Source organism: Babylonia areolata, chromosome 33, assembly GCF_041734735.1.
Source record: "Babylonia areolata isolate BAREFJ2019XMU chromosome 33, ASM4173473v1, whole genome shotgun sequence".
NCBI classification, from domain to species: Eukaryota; Metazoa; Mollusca; class Gastropoda; order Neogastropoda; family Buccinidae; genus Babylonia; species Babylonia areolata.
The window spans coordinates 18,569,266-18,592,250 of record NC_134908.1 but is presented as its reverse complement, the minus strand read 5'-3'; the positions used below and the strand labels follow the sequence as shown (position 1 = coordinate 18,592,250).

The 22,985-nt window shown below is 41.0% G+C and overlaps 3 protein-coding genes across 5 annotated transcripts; all 3 read left to right on the top strand.

Moving 5' to 3' along the window:
* Positions 1-468: 468 nt before the first annotated feature.
* LOC143277222 (uncharacterized) lies at positions 469-15,612 on the top strand. Of its 3 annotated transcripts, none has more exons than XR_013053699.1 (5): positions 469-3,404; positions 4,226-4,406; positions 5,607-6,439; positions 7,195-7,299; positions 11,299-11,392. XR_013053699.1 is itself a non-coding variant. In XM_076582009.1 (5 exons), exons 2-5 carry the CDS (start codon positions 4,289-4,291, stop codon positions 15,552-15,554), a joined length of 1,092 nt encoding a protein of 363 aa, XP_076438124.1. In that variant the 5' UTR covers positions 469-3,404; positions 4,226-4,288; the 3' UTR covers positions 15,555-15,612. The 3 variants fall into 3 exon arrangements, 2 of the variants coding, with proteins under 2 accessions (XP_076438124.1, XP_076438123.1); XM_076582009.1 differs by lacking the exon at positions 7,195-7,299 and adding an exon at positions 15,551-15,612 and having other exon boundaries at positions 11,299-11,435; XM_076582008.1 differs by lacking the exon at positions 7,195-7,299 and having other exon boundaries at positions 11,299-12,294.
* A 686-nt stretch (positions 15,613-16,298) lies between these two features.
* Positions 16,299-18,303, top strand: LOC143277234 (uncharacterized). The gene is made up of 2 exons (XM_076582022.1): positions 16,299-16,406; positions 17,513-18,303. Exons 1-2 carry the CDS (start codon positions 16,313-16,315, stop codon positions 18,301-18,303), a joined length of 885 nt encoding a protein of 294 aa, XP_076438137.1. The 5' UTR covers positions 16,299-16,312.
* A 1,147-nt stretch (positions 18,304-19,450) lies between these two features.
* LOC143277092 (uncharacterized) lies at positions 19,451-22,199 on the top strand. Its single transcript, XM_076581830.1, has 2 exons — positions 19,451-20,549; positions 20,755-22,199. The coding sequence occupies exons 1-2, from the start codon at positions 19,451-19,453 to the stop codon at positions 21,078-21,080; spliced, it is 1,425 nt and encodes a 474-aa protein (XP_076437945.1). The 3' UTR covers positions 21,081-22,199.
* Positions 22,200-22,985: the final 786 nt, after the last annotated feature.

Here is a 22,985-nt window from a genome sequence, read left to right as displayed (position 1 = left end):
TTTGTTTGTGACATGTGCAGTAAGGCTTTTACTCAGGCTGGTGCCTTGAAGACACACAAGTTGATTCATTCTGGTCAAAAACAGTTTATATGTGACATATGCAGTAAGGCTTTTACTCGGGCTGGTACCTTGAAGAGACACAAGTTGATTCATACTGGTCATAAACAGTTTGTGTGTGACGTGTGCAGTAAGGCTTTTACTCTGGCTGGTATGTTGAAGAGACACAAGTTGATTCATACTGGTCATAAACAGTTTATGCGTGACATACGCAGTAAGGCTTTTACTCGTGTTGGTAAAGTGAAGGCACACAGAAGAATGCACACAGGGGAAAAACGTGGTCACTTCAAAGTAAAAAGTCACAAGAAGATCCACACAGGAGAGAAACCTCACGTGTGCCCAGACCGTGAAAAAGATTTTGCTCCGACCAGTACTCTAAAGCAAAACAACATGGCCTAGAGGTAACGCATCCACATAGGAAGCGAGAGAATCTGAGTGCACTGGTTCAAATCACAGCAAAGTCACCAGTATTTTCTCTCCCTCCACTAGACCTTGTGGTCTGGACCAGTGGTGGTCTAGACGCTAGTCATTCGGATGAAATGATAATCCGAGGTCCCGAGTGCAGCATGCACTTAGCACACATAAAAAAGAACCCACAGTAACAAAAGGGTTGTCTGGCAAAATTCTGTAGAAAAAATCAACTTTGATAGGAAAAACAAATAAATAGAAATAACTACAGGCAGGAAAAAAAAATAAAATAAAAAGGGTGGCGCTGTCAGTGTAGCGACATGCTCTCCCTGGGGAGAGCAGCCTGAATTTTACACAGAGAAATCTGTTGTGACAAAAAAAAGTAACACAATACAATATGCTGTCCCACACAGGTGAGAAACCTCACACCTGTCCACACTGCCCTGCAGCTTTCACCCACTTGGGTCTTTTGAACAGACACGTACAAAAATTACTTTAGTGCAGTACAACCTCTTCTGATTTTCAATATTACTCCAGCAAAACTCTTCAATGTTCTGTGACAACATACCTCAAAGAATGACACAAACTGCATTTTCAGTATTTCCAAATTTGTTTTAAAGGCCAGTAGCTTGTTAATCCTTTTTTTTTTTCCTCCAAGTTTCTTATCTTAAAATGTCATGACCAAATCTGTTATTTGTTCTGTTTCAAACAATGTAAGACAATTAATGGAAAATACAAATTGAATTCCAACCTGTTTTTGCTGACTGGTTTCTCATCAATGTCATTATGTCAGAAGGCATGTGTTGTCATGCTACTTTTCACATCAGTGAGAACATCACATGCTGTAAACTCCTTTATCAGTCTCTTTGTAATGAACTAAGGCTGTGCCGCAGTGAAGGAGAAGTTGGTATCTATCAACAGGATAAAGGAGTTAGTGACAACCTGGCCTTGCCTTGGTCCCTTAGCTGTGTGGGGAACCGTCGGGGCACCGTGATGTCGATTCACGTACTGGCCTTCTCCATGCTGGTCAAGCATTTGCCAAGTAGATGTGGTATTTCATGTATATATATATATATATATGTTTATCTGACTGCAGTGACACATTGAAAAACTGGGACAAAAATCAGAATATCTAATGTTAAAATGTCATAACCAAGTTCATGGCATTTGTTCTGTCTCAAACAACATGACTCATTGAATGGTGAATAAGAATAGGGTCTATTTTAAATATAATGATTTTAATCCTAATTCTGATTTATCCATGATTGACATTGTCTTGTTAACACCAACAACAAAAAAAAGAGAAAAAAAGGCACTTGATTGACACTGTAGATTTAATGCACACACACACACACACACACACACACACACACACACACACACACACACACTAAATAAAAGACACACCTATTTGTATTCAAGTTGGTGTGTGTATGTGATTTTGTGATTTTTCAGTTTTCATTCTAATCTCTCTCTTTTTTTTTTTTTTTTTTTTGTATGTATATTTACAGTGTGTGTGTGTGTGTGTGTGTGTGTGTGCACGTGAGTGTACATGCATCAGATTATGTGTATGTGTGATTGGTATTATGATAATGTGGATTATGTTTGGATGTTTGCTATGTGGGTGAGGTGACTGTACATTGTATACAAGGGAGTGGGGGCAGATTTGTTATAAAATTCTCACTTGTGATTATGATTTTTATGTAATTTGTTTCTTCTTATAATTTTGCCATGTGATTTGCCTTGAGTACTGTTGTATTTGAATGAAAATGCAGTAGAAATAAAACATTCTTATTATTTCTATTGATTGATGTTGCTATGACAATGATGAACAATTCTAAAACCTTCATATGTTGTCTAATAGCTGCATACTTTTTCTCCTTCAAACGTATCACTCAGATAGCCAGTGTAATTGATGGAATAAACATGTCTTTACATGTCTTGTCACTGATGACAGAATGACTGGCATGTCTGTCTATCTGACTGTCTGCCTGTCTTCCTGTCTGTCTGTCTATCTGCCTACCTGTCTGTCCATCTGTCTACCACTGTCTCTAGATATATATATATATATTGATGTCTGAGCGTGGATAGAGGGAAGGGGAGACAGCTTCTTTCAACCAAGTAGTGTTATCACAGTATGAGTGCATCCTCTCCCTGTTTACTGAGTGTACTAAATTGATATGTTAGTTTCAGTTGTAAAGGCATCAAATTCATGCATGCATGCTTGCATGTGTCACACATGCACACACACACTCGCACATACACGTGCATGCGTGTGTACCACACTGCTACACAGTACACACACATGCATGCACACACACACACACACACTGTACACACACACAGATAAAAGCACACACACACAAACCACACATGCACCACACACACACACACATAAAAGCACACACACACAAACCACACATGCACCACACACACATACACATTAGTTCACACACAGTTATATGATACCACACACGCACACATACAAACACACACACACGCAGAACACACATACAAACATCCTGTCCTAGGAGGATTTTAATTTTTTAATTCTTTAAAGGGTATACAAACATTAAAAATACTGTGCAGGGAAGTCTAAAAATTGAAATAAGAAGATGAAGGAAAATAAGCCACCTGCACTCAACCAACACAAATGTGCTAATGCACGCACACAAACACACAGATACACATGCGCACACACAGACACACACACACACACACACACACACTATTTTTCGTGTGTTAGTGTCACTGTTTGTCATCAAAAACCCGATTAATGTTGTTAACACTTTCGTCGTGACCGGTCTGTTTCGGTTAAAAGACAGCCATAGACTGTTTTTGTGCAGTGGCATTTGTGCCATTAGAGTTGTCTTACCTTATATAACTGGCGCAGAGAGGCTTCGCAGTTTTTATGATGTTCAAATAGAATTCCGTGGAATGTAAGTTATTTGAGATTTTATCATTTGCTTTTGTTGTCGGCAATATTCCTCCCCTAGACGGAATGATTAATGTTCACAACAAGGCGTGGACGTTCACTTCGTCAGTCACACAGTGGAGAGGGGAGGGGAAGATCTGTGCATGTAATGTTTTATTTTTCAGCCTTGTCTTCGTTGTTATGCATGGTGTTGTTGTTGTTATTTTATTCCATACAAAGCTTACAGTGCAGCTTTTGTTTTTCGCATGGAGCTCGGCCTCTTGCGCTGGGTGATACCTCTGAAACAGTACTGCTTAGGCGTGCCTGTGTGCGTACACGTAGTTGCTACTTATCGTCTATAGTCTTTCATTGTTTTCGTGAATAAAAGTCGATAATAACGGCATTTTGTTGTTGTTTTTGTTGTTGTTGTGTGTGTGTGTATGTGTGTGTGTGTGTGTGTGTTACCAATTTAAACAAACCAAGACGATACGAGGTGGCGAATATTTATTCTCTTGTCAGTTCATCATTGTGCTAGATTAATTATATAGTTTGAATAATAGCTATTGGTATTAATTACCACTTGAATTTTTTGGCACAGTGACGATGATGAGATCCAAAGAAGACGATGACAATGATGAGTTGTTGATCTGCGGACTTGTCACTATTTTCAGCTTAAAAAAAAAAAAAAATCTTTTATTTATTTATTTTTTTTTTTTTTTAAGTAGCTATCATGCAAATACTATACAGATGTTAAGCTCATAATAAAGCATAGTCTTCCCCATTGGTATGCATTCTGTGTTTTCTGATACATTAATATGTATATTTTTTTTATTATATTTTTTTCAGCAACACATCTCCAGCACCAGACTTCTTGCTTGACCTTTGCCCTCCCTGGCGACACAGTTCGTTATGTCATTCAGGTGTAGAACCTGTGACTTGATGCTCAAGTCAAGCTGGCAGTATGAGCGACACATGACAGGCAGATCACATGCCAAAAAACTGAAGGAGATAGCTTCCAGTGGACAAGGTCTGTGTGGTTTAAAGTGGTAACATTGATGATAACAGTTTAACACCATTAAAAAGATAAGATAGAATAAACTCCATTTTCTCATATCATCATGATATGCTCCTCAGGAGCAGGTGTACATGCATGGTTCTTTGCATGGTCTGAGAACAGAAATGGTATCGAGTGTTAAAATGTGCCTGGGACTTGGATTTTTTTTCTTTTTAATGTCTGTGAACATAAGCAAACACTAGTAATAATTATGAACAGTTTGTTCCAATCTCACTTCACCACTTCAGAAAGGTTTGCAGAAACGCATGCACGCATACACTAAAGCATGGATACACACACTCAAACACTAACACACACACACATGCACACACACACATATATGCACACACACACACACACACACACACACTCAGAACCAGAACCTCATTACACATGTGTATAAATTATAATGATGTTTTGAACTAAAGAATAATATTTACAAACCATATCGGGTTTATCATTTGTAAAAAAAACAAAGCAAAAAAACAGATGATAAACAACAGCGTCATATTTCTAACACTAGTAACAGCAATGAGCACAGTAGCCAAGTGATTCAAGAACTGGAACTCATTTCCATCCCATTGCCTGTGGTATGTTTTCAGTATCTGAGTTGACATTCACAAATGCGGTCCTGCTTGTGCCTTGATTGCCTTTATGGAAATAAGCTTACAAAAGATTAGATATGCTCATTAAAGATCCTGTAACTGATATCAACACTTTAGTGACTGAGGACAGAAGTTGTCAATATCAAGCCACTGACATTCAGTGATTAAGGACAGAAGTTGTCAATATCAAGCCATGACATTCAGTGATTTAGGACAGAAGTTGTCAATATCAATCCACTGACATTCAGTGGTTGAGGACAGTTGTCAATATCAATCCACTGACATTCAGTGATTGAGGACAGAAGTTGTCAATATCAATCCACTGACATTCAGTGATTGAGGACAGAAGTTGTCAATATCAATCCACTGACATTCAGTGATTGAGGACAGAAGTTGTCATTGACAAATCACTTTCAGTCAGTGATTGAGGACAGAAGATGTCAATATCAATCCACTGACATTCAGTGATTGAGGACAGAAGTTGTCATTGACAAATCACTTTCAATCAGTGATTGAGGACAGAAGTTGTTGTCATTAACAAGCCTCTTATATGTTCTGTCTGTTGCAGATTACACATGTGACAGGTCTGTGACTGATGTGAGCACAGCCACCACACCCTGTGAGACAGACACTCAGAATCCATTGGCTGCTGTCATGAAGTCTGAAACAGACAGACACACAGACAGTGGTCCAGGTATTAAAGCTGAACCAGTTGATCAGGATGCAACAAGTGGTGTGTTTCACCAGTTCCAGTCTGTAGTCAAAAGAGAAGGGGATGTGAACATCAAATGTGAATCCTGTACCTGTGTTCATTTGTCTTCTTCACCAGTGACTTCATGGAATGTGATGTGTCATTTTCAGTGTGAGAGATCAGAAGTTAAGTTTCATTTTCAGACTGAATCCATCAGCACAAACATAAACCATGATGTTGTAAAGACTGAAGCAATCACAGCAAACATCAGCAGTGATGTCATCAAGACTGAAGCAGTCACAGCAAACATCAGCAGTGATGTCATCAAGACTGAACCAGTCACAGCAAACATCAGCAGTGATGTCATCAAGACTGAACCAGTCACAGCAAACATCAGCAGTGTTGTCATCAAGACTGAACTGGTCGTTACAAACATCAGCAGTGATGTCATCAAGACTGAACCTGTCACAGAAAACATCAGTAGTGTTCACATCAAGACTGAACCAGTCGTTACAAACATCAGAAGTGATGTCATCAAGACTGAACCAGCCACAGAAAACATCAGCAGTGATGTCATCAAGACTGATCCAGTCACATCAAACACCAGCTGTGATGTGCAGACTGAAAAAGTGACAATAACACCTGATGCAGTCAGTTCTGAATCAACCTCCAGCAGGGATGAAGACAATGGACCAGCAGGTGATAACCAGGTGGGTAAAACCTTAATTTACTGCTGATTTTTTCAACAAGAGATGCTGTAAAAGAACATTACACCCTTTGCTACCTGTAACCTGGTGTAACCATTACATGTTTCTCTGGACTGTGGTTGTGTCATTACTCACATATCTGCATAATTTTATGTTTCTTTTCATTAAATTTATACTTTAACCAGTGACACACAGCTGTTGTAATTTATAAAGCTGACAGGGATAACAATTTTTTCTGACAGTTTCTGATGATCAGGGAACATGCCATTATTTACTGAGAAATATTTACTAAGTAAGATTGAAACAAAGAATATGTTATTCTGTGACCATTTTTTACTCTCAATATTAAACAAAGAGGGTCCATTTAATCACCCAGCTTTGGTTGTCTTTGTGTCTGTATGTATGTATGTGAGTGAATGTGTCTGTGTGTGGTTGCCATGGGGGGTTACCAGTACTTATATATTATTGATCCAAATTCTATTTTGCTCACCGTCAGAAATGTATGTTTGTCGAACTGAAAGTTGTATTCTGGAAACGGAACAATTCAATAAGTGGAAGGTGAAGGTCGCACGCCTAACAGGCTGAGTGATTCTAGCTCTCCGTATTTTTGTTTATTGTGTTGGTTGTGTTTGGTGCTGTGTGGTTTGGTTCTGCAGAGTGTTTCATTATGGATCCCTTCGAACAATGGATGTATGTGTGTGCCCCGATCTACATAAGACTGGCTGTGTTTTGGATTTCTCTTTCTACTTTCCTGTCAGTTTTGAACTGCGCCGGCCCGCCGTTCATCTCTCCCTTCAACACGCCTGTACACGTGCAAAACGTAACGTTCAGTGGTAGTGGACAGGTGGGCAGCCTTTGTCAAGGTGAGCGCAACGTCCCTCCCTTTGATCTGTACTCGCGCGCTGAACTGTTTTGCTATCAAACCTGCACCTTTGACCCCTGACCTAGTTGTGCGCCTGCGAGGAACAGGCATTGGCGCTTGCCTGCCGCGAAGACGAACTCGCCGAGCAGGAAAGAGAAAACAAAAGCCCATCAAAACTGTCGTTTCCGTACAGACCCCCAACAGCACTACTGACGGTACCCCTGATGTGTCACCTGCGTGTGTTTACAGATCCACTTCATGCGGCGCTGTTTGTGCTGCTTCCAACCTCAACACACGTGTTCCTGCTAACATTTTTACTTTCCGTGACATTGTCCCCTCTGATGACAATATTCCAAACTGCAATGTATGCCCCGTGCCAGTCATAGCCTCTGCTCCGCTTCCTACTCCTGCCACACCTGTCTCAACTCCCAGACCTTTTTCTTCCTTCCCATTGTCCTCCACTGCTCAGTCACCATCTTCTTCTTCCACTGTCTGTCTGCCTGACTCACCTGCTTCACCATTAGATTCCTCTCTCCTTACCTCTGATCTCTTTCATGCCTGTCTGTTCAATGCTCAATCTGTCTGCCCTGATCAAAAGACTGACTATATTTCTGATTTTATTTTTGAAAAAAAACTTTGATATCGTATTTCTTACTGAAACCTGGTTAAAGTCACAAGGTCACGAACCCAAACTTAAACAACTGACCCCCCCTGGATATAAAACTATGTCACTTCCTCGATTGTCTCGTGGAGGTGGCATCGCCACCATCTACAGAGATATCTTGGAGTCTTCCCTCTCCTCCCATAACCACGCCTTTCCACATGATACCTTCGAAATGCTAGAAGTCACTCTCAGTGTTCCCGGTCACTCAATCATCTTCTGTTGTCTCTATCGTCCTCCGCCTAGTCGTAAAAATAACCTAACATCTCAGTTTCACGATGAGTTCCGAACACTACTTGATTACTACAACCTTCGTTCTGGCAAACTTATTATCCTCGGAGATTTCAATTTTCATTTCGACAACCAGACTTCCACTGATGTCAAACGCCTATGTCAATCTCTGTCCACTCATTCTCTCTCTCAGTTCATTACAGAACCAACACATAGATCTGGCCATACGTTGGACTGGCTAATCGCACACGAGTCTGATGCCATGGTTGCTGTAACTGACAAAATTTCTTCCGACCATTCTGCTGTTATATTCTTGCTTAATATTTCAAAACCTACCAGAACCAAAAAATCTGTTACTCGTCGCAACCTGAAATCCATCAACATTAACACTTTTTCTTCTCAAGCTGCTGAAGGCCTTTCCAAAATTTCTTCCCTTACCGACGTATCCACACATTACAACACTGTCCTCTCTCAACTGCTGGATGAACATGCACCCCCCACTACCCGCATGCTCCCTGACAGACCCTCCGCCCCATGGTACACACAAGACATTCGACTTGCAAAACGCAAACATCGCCAACTGGAAAGATGATGGCGATCAACAAAACTGCAAGTCCACAACCAAATATTCCGAAAACAAATAAATAAAGTCAAACATATGATCTCATCAGCAAAAACAAACTTCTTTTCTTCTCAAGTTCTCGATGCCACATCCACCAAATCTCTTTACTCTGTCATGTCAAATCTTCTCGGAACTGCAAAAAGGACTCCTCTTCCTTCTACCTACACTTTATCTGAACTCCCCAATGTCTTCTCCTCTTTCTTTTTCGACAAAGTCCAAAATATTCGTACCATCTTAGACCAAATGTCTTTCCAACCTGTTCATCCTGATCCTCAGTTCAGCGGCACGCCTCTCCATTCCTTTAATCCATTGACTGAAACAGAAGTTCATGAAATCCTAAAAGAAATGACAGTAAAATCCTGTGAGCTCGATCCTAAACCAGCCTCGGTCTTTCCCAATGTGTCTCACATCTTCTCCCCACAATCACTAATATTGTCAACTCATCCCTTCTCACTGGAACGTTTCCATCCACTTTCAAAACTGCAATCGTCCGGCCTCTTCTGAAGAAACCCAACCTTGACGCAAACATTTTGAAAAACTATCGACCAGTTTCTAATCTTCCATTCATGTCCAAACTCCTTGAAAAAGCTGTCCTCAAGCAGCTTAACAACCACCTTTGTTTCAACAATCTCATCCACCCATTTCAGTCTGCCTATCGCGCTGACCATAGCACCGAAACCACTCTCCTCCACATTCTGAACAATCTACTGATAGCGTCCGACTCAGGAAAAATTTCCATTCTCACTCTTCTCGACTTGTCAGCCGCCTTTGATACGATAGACCATTCAGTCCTTCTTTCCCGTCTTCATTTTACATTTGGTATCAACGGCACTGTTCTAAACTGGTTCAAATCTTATCTCACTGATCGATTCCAGTCTGTCATTGTTGATCATTTCCAATCTGAACCCGTTAAAATCGAACATGGAGTCCCACAGGGATCTGTTTTAGGCCCAGTGCTCTTCACACTGTACACTGCTCCTCTCGCTGAAATTATCAACCGCCATAATATCAGTCATCATTCTTATGCTGATGACACTCAACTCCAGAAGAGTGATACCCCTTAAAAATTGTTGTCGCTCTTGCAAGAAACATCCAACTGCTTCCTGGACATTCAAAACTGGATGACTCGAAATAAGTTACAATTGAACGCGGACAAAACTGAAGCAATGATCATATGAACTAAACAAAAACTCTCTTCCATCACAATTGACACAATCAAATTTGCAGTACATCCATCCCTCTTTCCACGTCAGTCAGGAACATCTGTGTTGTCCTTGACAATACACTGTCCATGCAAAAATTTATCAGTCAGACATGTCAGTCCTGCTACTGTCAACTGTGACGCATCAGTGCCGTCCGGAAATATCTGTCCACTGACGCAACATCTAGACTTGTCGTTTCTCTCATTCTCTCTCGCCTTGACTACTGTGACTCTCTATTGTCTGGTATGCCTGCTTCATCCATTCAGTCCCTTCAGCACATACAAAACTCTGCTGCACAACTCGTCCTCAGAAAGAAAAGATCTGAGCACATCACTCCTCTTTTGCAACATCTCCACTGGCTCCCTGTCTCACACCGAATAAGTACAAGATCAGCACTCTATGTTATAGATGCATTCACAAAACTGCCCCTTCCTATCTCTGCGGCTGCCTTCACCTCTACACTCCATCTCGCTCACTACGATCGGCCTCGGATCCACTCTGTTTACGCATAACCAGATTCAAACAGTCGACTGTTGGCCGCCGTTCTTTCTCTGTTTCTGGACCTTGCGATTGGAATGAACTTCCTTTTTCACTTCGTCAAGTCTCCACACTCAGCTCTTTCAAGTCTGGCCTTAAAACCCACCTCTTCCCAAAATAGCCTCCCTTGCCTGCCCTTCCTTGTCTTTAGTTTCTACAGTTTTAGAGTTATGCATGCGTGTGAATGACTGGTGCGAAAGCGCTTTGATTTGTCTCTGCACAAGATCCAGCGCTATATAAATACCATTATTATTATTATTATTATTATTATTATCTTAAGTAGCCAACATCTGTCGGCATTTCACTAATTTTCAATGATAATTCAGAACTGTGAAAATTCCAAACCTTTCCTAATATACACCATAAACACTCTGAAGTAATCCAGAACTTTTGGTAAATTATTATCGGCAGATGGGACACATTGTCACAATCCGCACAGTACAGACTGAAGGTCCATCACAACCTCTCTGTCTGATTATAGATACCATTAATTTCATAACAAAAATGTCAAAAGCCCATGGAAATAAACGCTCATATTAAAAACACTATGAATATTTCTTTCCAAATAATGGTGTAATTTGCCTTCTGTTTGTATACTGGAAAAGTATTATAAGCATATGTGTAGTGCGAGTACAGACTGACTGACACATTATGGACCACACGTCAAGAATTTTTGCTCATCTATATGGTAATTTGTGTTTGTCTTACTGTTGGCAGTAATTTTCACTATTTCTGTTTTCATTTCAGAAACAAGTAAAAGTTGAGTCTTCAGTCACTAACAAGACAACACCTCAGCTGTCAGCATCTGAAGCAAACAGAACTCCTCTACATATGTCTGCCTACACTTCTGGGTCACTGATGCCTGACTTACAGAAACACATCAGGTCAGTCCAAGCATGTGACAGACCATACGTCTGTGACGTCTGTGGGGCGGTGTTCTCTTGGACTGGTAACTTAGAACAACACAAGAGAACCCACACAGGAGAGAAACCTTATACCTGTGATGTCTGTGGGGCAGCATTCTCTCGCACTGTTTACTTAAAAAAACACAAGAGAACCCACACAGGAGAGAAACCCTATACCTGTGATGTCTGTGGAGCAGCATTCTCTCACACTGGTAACTTAGAACAACACAAGAGAACCCACACGGGAGAGAAACCTTATACCTGTGATGTCTGTGGGACAGCATTCTCTCACAATGGTAACTTAAAAAAACACAAGAGAATCCACACAGGACAGAAACCCCACGTGTGCACAGACTGTGGAAAAGGTTTTATTCAGTCCAGTGATCTAAAGAAACATCAGCTGACCCACACAGGAGAGAAACCTCACGCCTGTCCTCACTGTCCTGCAGCTTTCACCCGGTCAGGTTCTTTGAAGAGACACACACAGAAATTCCACCAGTAAAAATATACACAATACACAGGCAACCTGAAGAAACACAAGTTAATTCATACCAGTCATGGACAGTTTCTGTGTGACGTGTACAGTAAGGCTTTTACTCTAGCTCATCACTTGAAGAGACACAGGAGAATACACACAGGGGGAAAAACCTCACACCTGTCCACACTGTTAAACAGATTTTACTCAGTCAAGTCACTTACATACACACATCAGGTCAGTCCATGCAGGTGACAGACCCTACGTCTGTGATGTCTCTGGGGAGGCGTTCTCTGAAATTGGTAAATTGAAAAAACACAAGAACATCCACACAGAAGATAAAAAGTATGTTAAAAGCAACATGGACATGGGAAAGGGTGCTGACCTTGATGAGAGGAAAGTTGTGTAGAGAACAAACAATGAAGCTGATGATAACACTGACAAGGAAAATGAGGGGAGGAAACTGCAGGCGACATGTGTGACGTGTACAGTGAGGCTTTTACTCGGGCCGGGAACCTGAAAACCCACAGGACAAGCCACACAAGGAAAACCCTTACACATGTCCACACTGTGACAATGTGATTTCAGGTCAGTCCATACATGTGACAAACCTGTGTGGAACGGCATTCTCTGAGACTGGTGACTAAAAAAGATATAAGAAAACTCACACAGGTGAGAAAACCAAAATTTACAACAACGTGGATGTGGGAAAGGTTGCTGACCTTGATGGTAGGAAACCTGTGGAGAGAAATAACTATCAAGCGTGTGTGTGATGTGTGCAGTAAGGCTTTTACTCAGGTAGGTCACTTGAAGACACACAAGTTGTGTCATACAGTTTGTGCGTGATGTGTGCAGTAAGGCTTTCACTCAGGCCGATCATTTGAAAAGACATTAGTTGATTCATACCAGTTGGTCATTAACAGTTTGTGTGTGGCATGTACAGAGAGACTTTTACTCGGACTGGTGACTTGAAGACATCGAAGACACACAAGTTGATTCAGTTTGTGTGTGTCATGAACAGTAAGGCTTTTACGTAGGCTGATACCCCGAAGACATGAATTTCATGACACTGGCAGAATGGTTAAAATGCTTATCTGTCAATACAATGTCTTTGAGGGTCTGGGTTCAAATCCCTGTCTCACCCTTTCTCTCAAGTTTGACTGGAAAATCAAACTCGGTATCTCGTCATTCAGATGAGGTCCTGTATGTAGCACACACTTGGCACACTGAAAAAGAACCCATGACAACAAATGTTGTCCTCTGGCAAAACTGTGTAGAAGAAATCCACTCTGATAGGTACACAAATAAGCCCTCAAAGCCTGACTGAGCATGTTAGGTTATGCTGCTGGTCAAGCATTTGCCAAGTAGATGTGGTGTAGCATATCAATATGTCCAGAGCGACACATTGAGAAACTGAAACTGAAGCATGATTCTATCTAAATGTCATAACCAAGTTCCTGTCATTTGTTCTGCCTCAAACAACATAACCCATTGAATGGTGGATAAGAATAGGGTCTTTTTTTTAATATAATGATTTTTATCCTAATTCTGTGTCATCCATGATTAACAGTGTCTCTTTAACAAAACAAAACAAAAAAGAACAAAAAGGCACTTGATTGACTCTGTAGCATTAACACACACACACACACACACACACACACACACACACACACACACACTCACACGCACACGCACACACGCACGCACGCGCGCAAGAAAAAAGGAAAGGGAAATCAATTTGTATTTAAGCAAGTATACATTTGTGACTTTGTGATTTGTCATTCATATCTCTCTCACTCTTTTTTTCTGCATGGATATATATAGAGTGTGTGTGTGTACGTGTGTGTGTGTGTGTGTGCGCGCGCGCGCGAGCGCATGTATCAGAGTCTGTGTATGTGTGTTTTGTATTATGATATCACAGATTGACATAAGTTTACATATGGACCAACAGCAAAGTGAGAGCTGTATTATCAATGGTTTCTCCAGTCAATGGGAAACCATTTACAGCTTAGTCTTTTTGTGAAGGACTATGACTCTCAAACTAGGAGGCAAAATTGCACTGGCTCTTAGTGCTGCAGCCTTGTGGGCTAGTTGGCCTTTGGGAACCATCCCAACGCCGACTGTCCTAAAACCCTCTTGGCCGAGAGAGTGGGGATGTAACTTGGGCAAGACACTCTCCACTATAATCAAATTCTAGCCCAAATAGTCGGAACAGCAGTTGCCTCCTCTGCTGTTCTGATGGTCATAGTCGGACACGACTGACTATCATATATATCATGGATTATGTTTGGATGTTTACAATGTGGTTGATTTCACTGTAAGTTAGATGTATGGAAGTGTGTGTTGAGTTGTAGTAAAAATCTCACTCGCGATTAAGATTTTTATGGGTAATTCTTTTTCTTCTGATGTTTTAGTCCTGTGATGTGTCTTGAGCATTATTCTATTTTAATGAAAATGCATCATAAATAATCCACTTTTCTTATTTCTATTAATTGATGTTACTATGACAATGATTAAAAATTGTAAATCCTTTTTTTTTTTTTTTTTTGTTTAACTTAATAGATGCATGTTTTCCCCCTCCAAACATATCTCTCAGTTAGCCAGTGTAATTGATTGTGAGTACAGGATTCATATAAAAAATTGTATGTATTTTGTTTCATATTCGATGATGTATGTAATATTTTTATGTACCTCTATGGGGTTTCCTGGAATAAACATCTCTTTACATGTCTTGTCTTGTCACTGATAATAGAATGACTGGCCTGTCTGCCTGTCTACATGTCTGTCTGTCTGCCTGTATGTCCGCCTGTCTGTCAACTTGTCTACCTCTTTCTCTAGATATATATCAATGTCTGACTGAGGATAGAGGGAAGGGGAGACAGCTTCTTTCAATCAAATAGTGTGATCACAGCTTGAGTGCATCCTGTCCCTGTTTACTGAGTGTTCTAAATTGATATATTAGTTTCAGATGGAAAGACATCAAACTCTATGCACGCATGTGACAGTGCACACATATGCATGCATATCTGCACACTGTACACCCACACACATACTCATATATGTACACTCAAACACACACACACACACACACACACACACACACACACACACACAGACAGAGAACACACATGCAAACATCATATCCCAGGATGATTTTTTTTTCGTTAAGGATATATATACATTAAAATACAGTGCAAGGAAAGATGCACAGATGTCGAAAAATGTTAATGAAAAGATGAAAGAAAACAGGCTACACACACACACACACACCAAGAGAAGTGTGATAATGCACACACACACACACACACACACACACACACACACACACACACACACGTGCACCCAGCGGGTCTCAACACCAGACAGTGACCAGTGGCATCACCAGCTCCCCCCACCACCCCCCACCCCCAGTGCTCGTCCTTCCCCTTCCCATCCTTTCCCTCCACCTCTACACCCCCCTCCCCCTTTTTTCCCACCCACTCCATTTCCCTTTCCCCATCACCCTCCTTCCTATTCTTCTCCCACCCCCCACTGAATCTCCACTCACTTCTCTCTTCATCCTCACCTCCTTTTCCTGATTAATACTCACAATCTTCTTTACCTCTCCTGTCATTTCCAGCTAACACAGTCCCAGAAGACAGACCTGTGGCCGTCTGAAACGTTGGACATCTTTCATCAAAAGTGAGTCTTATTTTTCAACCCACAGTTGTTTTTAATCAACTTTCTCCATTTTTGTAGACTCAGCAGTCATTCTTCATTTTATCGTTTTGGCAGTATCCACAATTCTTCCCCTGAAGACAGAATGAGCAGTGTACTGAACAAGGCATGGACATTCACTCTGTCAGTCACACAGAGAAGTGGAGGGGAAGAAATGTGGATATTGACATCGTTGTTTTTCCGTTTTCATTCTGATCAACTTCTGGATAGCAAGCAGACGACTCGTCACAGTTCCTTTGAGCCGCGCAGATTCAAAGTTTGCCAAGTGTCACATTTATGTGATATGAAGTTACCAGTCAGGTATCTGTGTCTACTATCATTTTATGTTTCAACATATGGTGGGAAGTAGGTTCTTGAGCATCTGTAGCTGTTGTCACAGCACAAATCGATCTGTCAAGTGTTAGGACAAGAACAAGATGTGAAGTTTTTAAACAGTCCATAAGTTGTAGTTGAAAACACACACACACACACACACACACACACACACACACACACACACGCACACACACACACACACACACACACACACATTCACAAACACATACACACACACATCCACCCACCCCACCCACCCCACCCACACACACACACACTGATAAACAAATTTCTTAACCGCATGAGTATGATAATCTGATACATGCATGCTTTCAGACATTGCGACCAGATGGCATCCCCTGATCACCTAGAGATGTCAGACGTGAAGATAGAGATCGATGTGGCTGAAGAACCACTGTGGATGACACAGGATCAGTGTTCAGGTCAGTTGCACAATCACCTTTTTTGTTTTTAATTTAGAAAATATTTCCTGTCATGGCCCAGTAGTATGGAACGAAGTGTCCTTCTCAGTCCATCATGTGGATTCCTCAGTACTGCTCAGTTTGAAATAAAAAGTATCTCGGAACATCTCTTCAATTCTGCCTACATTCTTATTGACTAGTTTGCTTCTTGAACATCTGCTTGGTTGTATCTGTATTTCTTTTCTTTTTTGCCACAACAGATTTCTCTGTGTGAAATTCGGGCTGCTCTCCCCAGGGAGAGCGTGTCGCTAAACTGAGAGTGCCACCCATTGTTTTTTTCCCTGCGTGCTGTTTCATTTGTTTGTTTTTTTCTATCGAAGTGAATTTTTCTACTGATTCTTGCCAGGGAAATCCCTTTGTTGCCATGGGTTCTTTTACGTTCTCTAAGTGCATGCTGGACACAGGACCTCGGTTTATCATCTCATCCAAATAACTAGCGGCCAGACCACCACTCAAGGACTAGTGGGGGGAAAGAAACATATGTGCGTGTGTATGCGTGTGGCTGTGTGTGTGTGTGTGTGTGTGTGTGTGTGTGCAACCGGGTGCTTTTGTTTGCGTGTTTGTGTGTGCACACAATTGATGCATGGATGTTGTTGATTTGTGTCTAACTTGTTATTGTTAACACACGAACTTCATCCTCCTCCCCCTTCTTCTTCTTCTTATCAGTTGATATCTTGGTGAGAGCCTAACAGTCAGCCAGGTTTGAACCCATACTTTTTGAACCAGCACAAAGTGACAGCCATACAGAGCTGGTTTTATGCATGTCCAGTATGAAACATATCCACCAGCTTTTGTCGAATACGTTTGTTTGTGTGCAGATTTTGTTTTTTGTTTTTATCTTTTTTTTCCATTACTGTCAGCTAGACTATGATCATTGTGGGTGATTGACTGACTGAACATTAAGCAGTTACAGCTTATCCCTTTGAATCTCAAGCTTTTCCGGTGTTGATAGTTTAATTCTTGTTCTAATCTTTACAATGATAACTGCACAGGTTGATGATGATTGAACATGTTGATCCGTTCAGGAAGACAGATTATCATTGACATTCGATTGATAATTGTTGCAGGTAGCACATGTGAAACATCTGAAAATAATGTGAGCACAGCCACCACACCTTGTGAGACAGACACTTGGAATCCACCAGCTGCTGTGATGGAGTCTGAACCAGACAGACACACAGACAGTGGTCCAGTTATCAGAGCTGAACCAGTTGATCACCATTCAACAAGAGGTGTGTTTCACCAGTTCCAGTCTGTCGTCAAAAGGAAAGGGGAGGTGGACATCAAATGTGAACCCTTAACCTGTGTTAATTTATCTTCTTCACCAGTGATTCCGTGGAATGTGAAGTCTCATTTGCAGTGTGAGAGATCAGAAGTTAAGTTTGATTTCCCGACTGAATCTATCAGCACGAACATAGACCATGATGTCGTTAAAACTGAACTGGTGACAGCAAACATCAGAAGTTATGTCATCAAGACTGAACCAGTCACAGCCAGCATCAGCAATGATGAAATCAAGACTGAACCAGTCACAGAAAACATCAGCAGTGATGACATCAAGACTGAACCAGTCACAGAAAACATCAACAGTGATGCCATCAAGACTGAACCATTCATTACAAACATCATCAGTGATGTCATCAAGACTGAACCAGTCATTACAAACATCAGCAGTGATGTCATCAAGACTGAACCAGTCACATCAAACACCAGCTGTGATGTGCAGACTGACAAAGTGACAGACATCATGGTGACAATAACACCTGATGCAGTCAGATCTGAATCCACCTCCAGCAGGGATGAAGACAACGGACCAGCAGGTGATAACCAGGTGGGTAAAACCTTAATTTACTTCTGATTTTTTCAACAAGAGATGCTGTAAAAGAACATTACACCCTTTGCTACCTGTAACCTGGTGTAACCATTACATGTTTCTCTGGACTGTGGTTGTGTCATTACTCAGATATCTACATAATTTTATGTTTCTTTTCATTAAAGTTATACTTTAACCAATGACACACAGCTGTTGTAATTTATAAAGCTGTCAGGGATGACATTTTTTCTGACAGTTTCTGATGATCAGGGAACATGCCATTATTGACTGAGAAACATTTCACTAAGTAAGATTGATACAAAGAATATGTTATTCTGTGACCATTTTTGACTCTCGAATTTACACAAAGAGGGTCTACGTAATCACCCAGCTTTGGTTGTCTTTGTGTCTGTATGTATGTATGTGAGTGAATGTGTCTGCGTGTGGTTGCCATGGGGGGTTACCAGTACTTATATATTACTGATCCAAATACTATTTTGCTCACCATCAGAAAAGAATGTTTTTTCAAACTGAAAGTTGTATTCTGGAAACGGAACAATTCAGTCTTAAGTAGCCAACATCTGTCGGCATTTCATTGTTTTTCAATTATAATTCAGAGCTATGAAATTTCCAAACCTTTCCCGTCTTTATCGCATTTTTCCCATTTAGATGGATCATAACAAAATTGTCAAATGTATTTTTGGCCTAATACACACCATAACCACTCTGGAGAAATCTAGGACATTTGGTAAATTATTATCGGCAGATGGGACCCATTGCCACACTCCGCACAGTACAGACTGAAGGTCCATCACAATCTCTCTGTCTGATTATAGATGCCAATAATTAAAAAGAAAAAAGGCTATTCATTCTCAGAGCCTATGGAAATAAACGCTCCTATTAAAAACACTATGAATATTTCTTTCCAAATAATTGTGTAATTTGCCTTCTGTTTGTATACCAGAAAAGTATTATAAGCATATGTGTAGTGCGAGTACAGACTGACTGACACATTCTGGACAAGTCAAGAATATTTCCCCATTTATATGGAAATTTCTGATTGCAATACTGATGGAAGTAATTTCCACTATTTCTGTTTTCATTTCAGAAACAAGTAAAAGTTGAGTCTTCAGTTACTAACAAGACAACACCTCAGTTGTCAGTATCTGAAGTAAACAGAACTCCTCTACACATGTCTGCCAACACTTCTGGGTCACTGCTGTCTCAGAACAGAAGTCACGTGTGTCAGCGTTGTCCTGCTGCCTTTGTGGTGTTCAGGAGTTTGAAACGACATATGATGCATGTTCATGGTGAGAAACTGCATGCTGTGTTACCTGTGTCCTCCACACCTGGTGGTTATAATGTTGGTAACCATAGCAACATGAACGAGGGAAAGGTCACTGACCTTGATGACAGGAAAGTTGTGGAGAGAAAAAACATCAAAACTGTTGATAACACTGACAAAGAAAGTGAGGAGAAAAAGAGCAGGCAACATGTGTGTGACGTGTGCAGGAAGGCTTTTACTCATGGTGGTACCTTGAAGAGACACAAGTTGATACATACTGGTACTAAACTGTTTATGTGTGATGTGTGCAGTAAGAGTTTTACTGAGGCTGGTAACTTGAAGAAACACAAGTTGATTCATACTGGTCATAAACAGTTTGTGTGTGACGTGTGCAGTAAGGCTTTTACTCGGGCTAGTCACTTGAAGACACACAGGAGAATCCACACAGGAGAAAAACCTTACAGTTGTCCACACTGTGACGCTGGTTTTAATCGTTCAAGTAACTTTCAGAGACACATCAGGTCAGTCCATGCAGGTGACAGACCCTATGTCTGTGATGTCTGTGGGACAGTGTTCTCTCAGACTGGTAACTTAAAAAGACATAAGAGAACCCACACAGGAGAGAAACCTTATACCTGTGATGTCTGTGGAGCGGCGTTCTCTCAGACTGATGACTTAAAAAAACACAAGAGAACCCACACAGGAGAGAAACCTTATACCTGTGATGTCTGTGGAGCGGCTTTCTCTCAGACTGGTGACTTAAAAAGACACAAGAGAACCCACACAGGAGAGAAACCTTATACTTGTGATGTCTGTGGAGCGGCTTTCTCTCGGACTGGTCACCTAAAAATACACAAGAGGATCCACACAGTAGAGAAACCCCACGTGCGCACAGACTGTGGAAAAGGTTTTATTCAGTCCGGTGATCTAAAGAAACATCAGCTGACCCACACAGGAGAGAAACCTCACGCCTGTCCTCACTGTCCTGCAGCTTTTACCCAGTCAGGTGATTTGAAGAGACACACACAGAAATTCCACCAGTAAAAATATACACAATACACAGGCAACCTGAAGAAACACAAGTTATTTCATACCAGTCATAAACAGTTGGTGTGTGACGTGTACAGTGAGGCTTTTACTCTAGCTCATCACTTGAAGAGACACAGGAGAATACACACAGGGGGAAAAACCTCACACCTGTCCACACTGTTAAACTGATTTTACTCAGTCAAGTCACTTACATACACACATCAGGTCAGTCCATGCAGGTGACAGACCCTACGTCTGTGATGTCTGTGGGGCGGCGTTCTCTGAAATTGGTAACTTGAAAAAACACAAGAACATCCACACAGAAGATAAAAAGTATGTCAAAAGCAACATGGACATGGGAAAGGGTGCTGACCTTGATGAGAGGAAAGTTGTGCAGAGAACAAACAGTGAAGCTGATGATAACACTGACAAGGAAAATGAGGGGGGAAAACTGCAGGCGACATGTGTGACGTGTACAGTGAGGCTTTTACTCAGGCCGGGAACCTGAAAACACACAGGAGAATCCACACAAGGAAAACCCTTACACATGTCCACACTGTGACAATGTGATTTCAGGTCAGTCCATGCATGTGACAAACCTGTGTGGAAAGGCATTCTCTGAGACTGGTGACTGAAAAAGACACAAGAGAACCCACACAGGTGAGAAAACCAAAATATACAACAACGTGGATGTGGGAAAGGTTGCTGACCTTGATGGTGAGAAATCTGTGCAGAGAAATAACTATCAAGCGTGTGTGTGATGTGTGCAGTAAGGCTTTTACTATGTGTGCAGTAAGGCTTTTACTATGTGTGCAGTAAGGCTTTTACTCAGGTAGGTCACTTGAAGACACAAGTTGTTTCATACAGTTTGTGTGTGATGTGTGCAGTAAGGCTTTCACTCAGGCTGGTCATTTGAAAAGATACTTGTTTCATACCAGTTGGTCATTAACAGTATGAGTGTGGCATGTGCAGAGAGACTTTTACTCGGACTGGTGACTTGAAGACATCGAAGACACACAAGTTGATTCAGTTTGTGTGTGTCATGAACAGTAAGGCTTTCACGTGGGCTGATACCCCGAAAACATGAATTTCATGACTCTTGCAAAATGGTTAAAATGCTTATCTGTCAATACAATGTCTTTGAGGGTCTGGGTTCAAATCCCTGTCTCACCCTTTCTCTCAAGTTTGACTGGAAAATCAAACTCGGTATCTAGTAATTCAGATGAGGTCCTGTATGCAGCACACACTTGGCACACTGAAAAAGAACCCACGACAGCAAATGTTGTCCTCTGGTAAAACTGTGTAGAAGAAATCCACTCTGATAGCTACACAAATAAAACCTCAAGTCCTGACTAATCATGTTAGGTTCTGCTGCTGGTCAAGCATTTGCCAAGTAGATGTGGTGTAGCATATTAATATGTCCAGAGCGACACCTTGAGAAACTGAAACTGAAGCATGATTATCTAATGTTAAAATGTCATAACCAAGTTCCTGTCATTTGTTCTGCCTCATACAACATAACCCATTGAATGGTGGATATGAATAGGGTCTTTTTTTAATATAATGATTTTTATCCTAATTCTGTGTCATCCATGATTAACAGTGTCTCTTTAACAAAAGAAAACAAGAAAGAACAAAAAAGGCACTTGATTGACTCTGTAGCATTTACACACACACACACACACACACACACACACACACACACACACACACACACACACACACACACACACACGCACGCACGCACGCACACGCACGCACACGCACACGCACGCACGCGTGCTAGAAAAAAGGAAAGGGAAATCAATTTGTATTTAAGCAAGTATACATTTGTGACTTTGTGATTTGTCATTCATATCTCTCTCACTCTTTTTTTCTGCGTGCATATATACAGCGTGTGTGTGTGTGTGTGTGTGTGTGTGGCTGTGTGTGTTTCCGTGTGTGTTTGTGTGTGTGTGTGTGTGTGTGTGTGTGTGTGTGCGCGCGCGCATGTATCAAACTCTGTGTATGCGTGTTTTGTATTATGATATGGATTATGTTTGGATGTTTACTATGTGGTTGAGATTACTCTAAGTTAGATGTATGGAAGTGTGTGTTCAGTTGTTTTAAAAATCTCACTCGTGATTAAGATTTTATGGGTATTTTTCTTCTTCTTATGCTTTAGTCTTGTGATGTGACTTGAGCTTTATTATATTTTAATGAAAATGCATAATAAATAAACCATTCTTCTTATTACAATTAATTGATGTTACTATGACAATGATTAAATATTCTAAATCCTTTCTATGTTCTTTAAATTAATATATGCCTGCCTTCCCCTACCAAACATATCTCTCAGTTAGCCAGTGTAATTGATTGTGAGTACAATATTCATATCAAATGTGTTTCGTTTCATATTCGATGGTGTATGTAA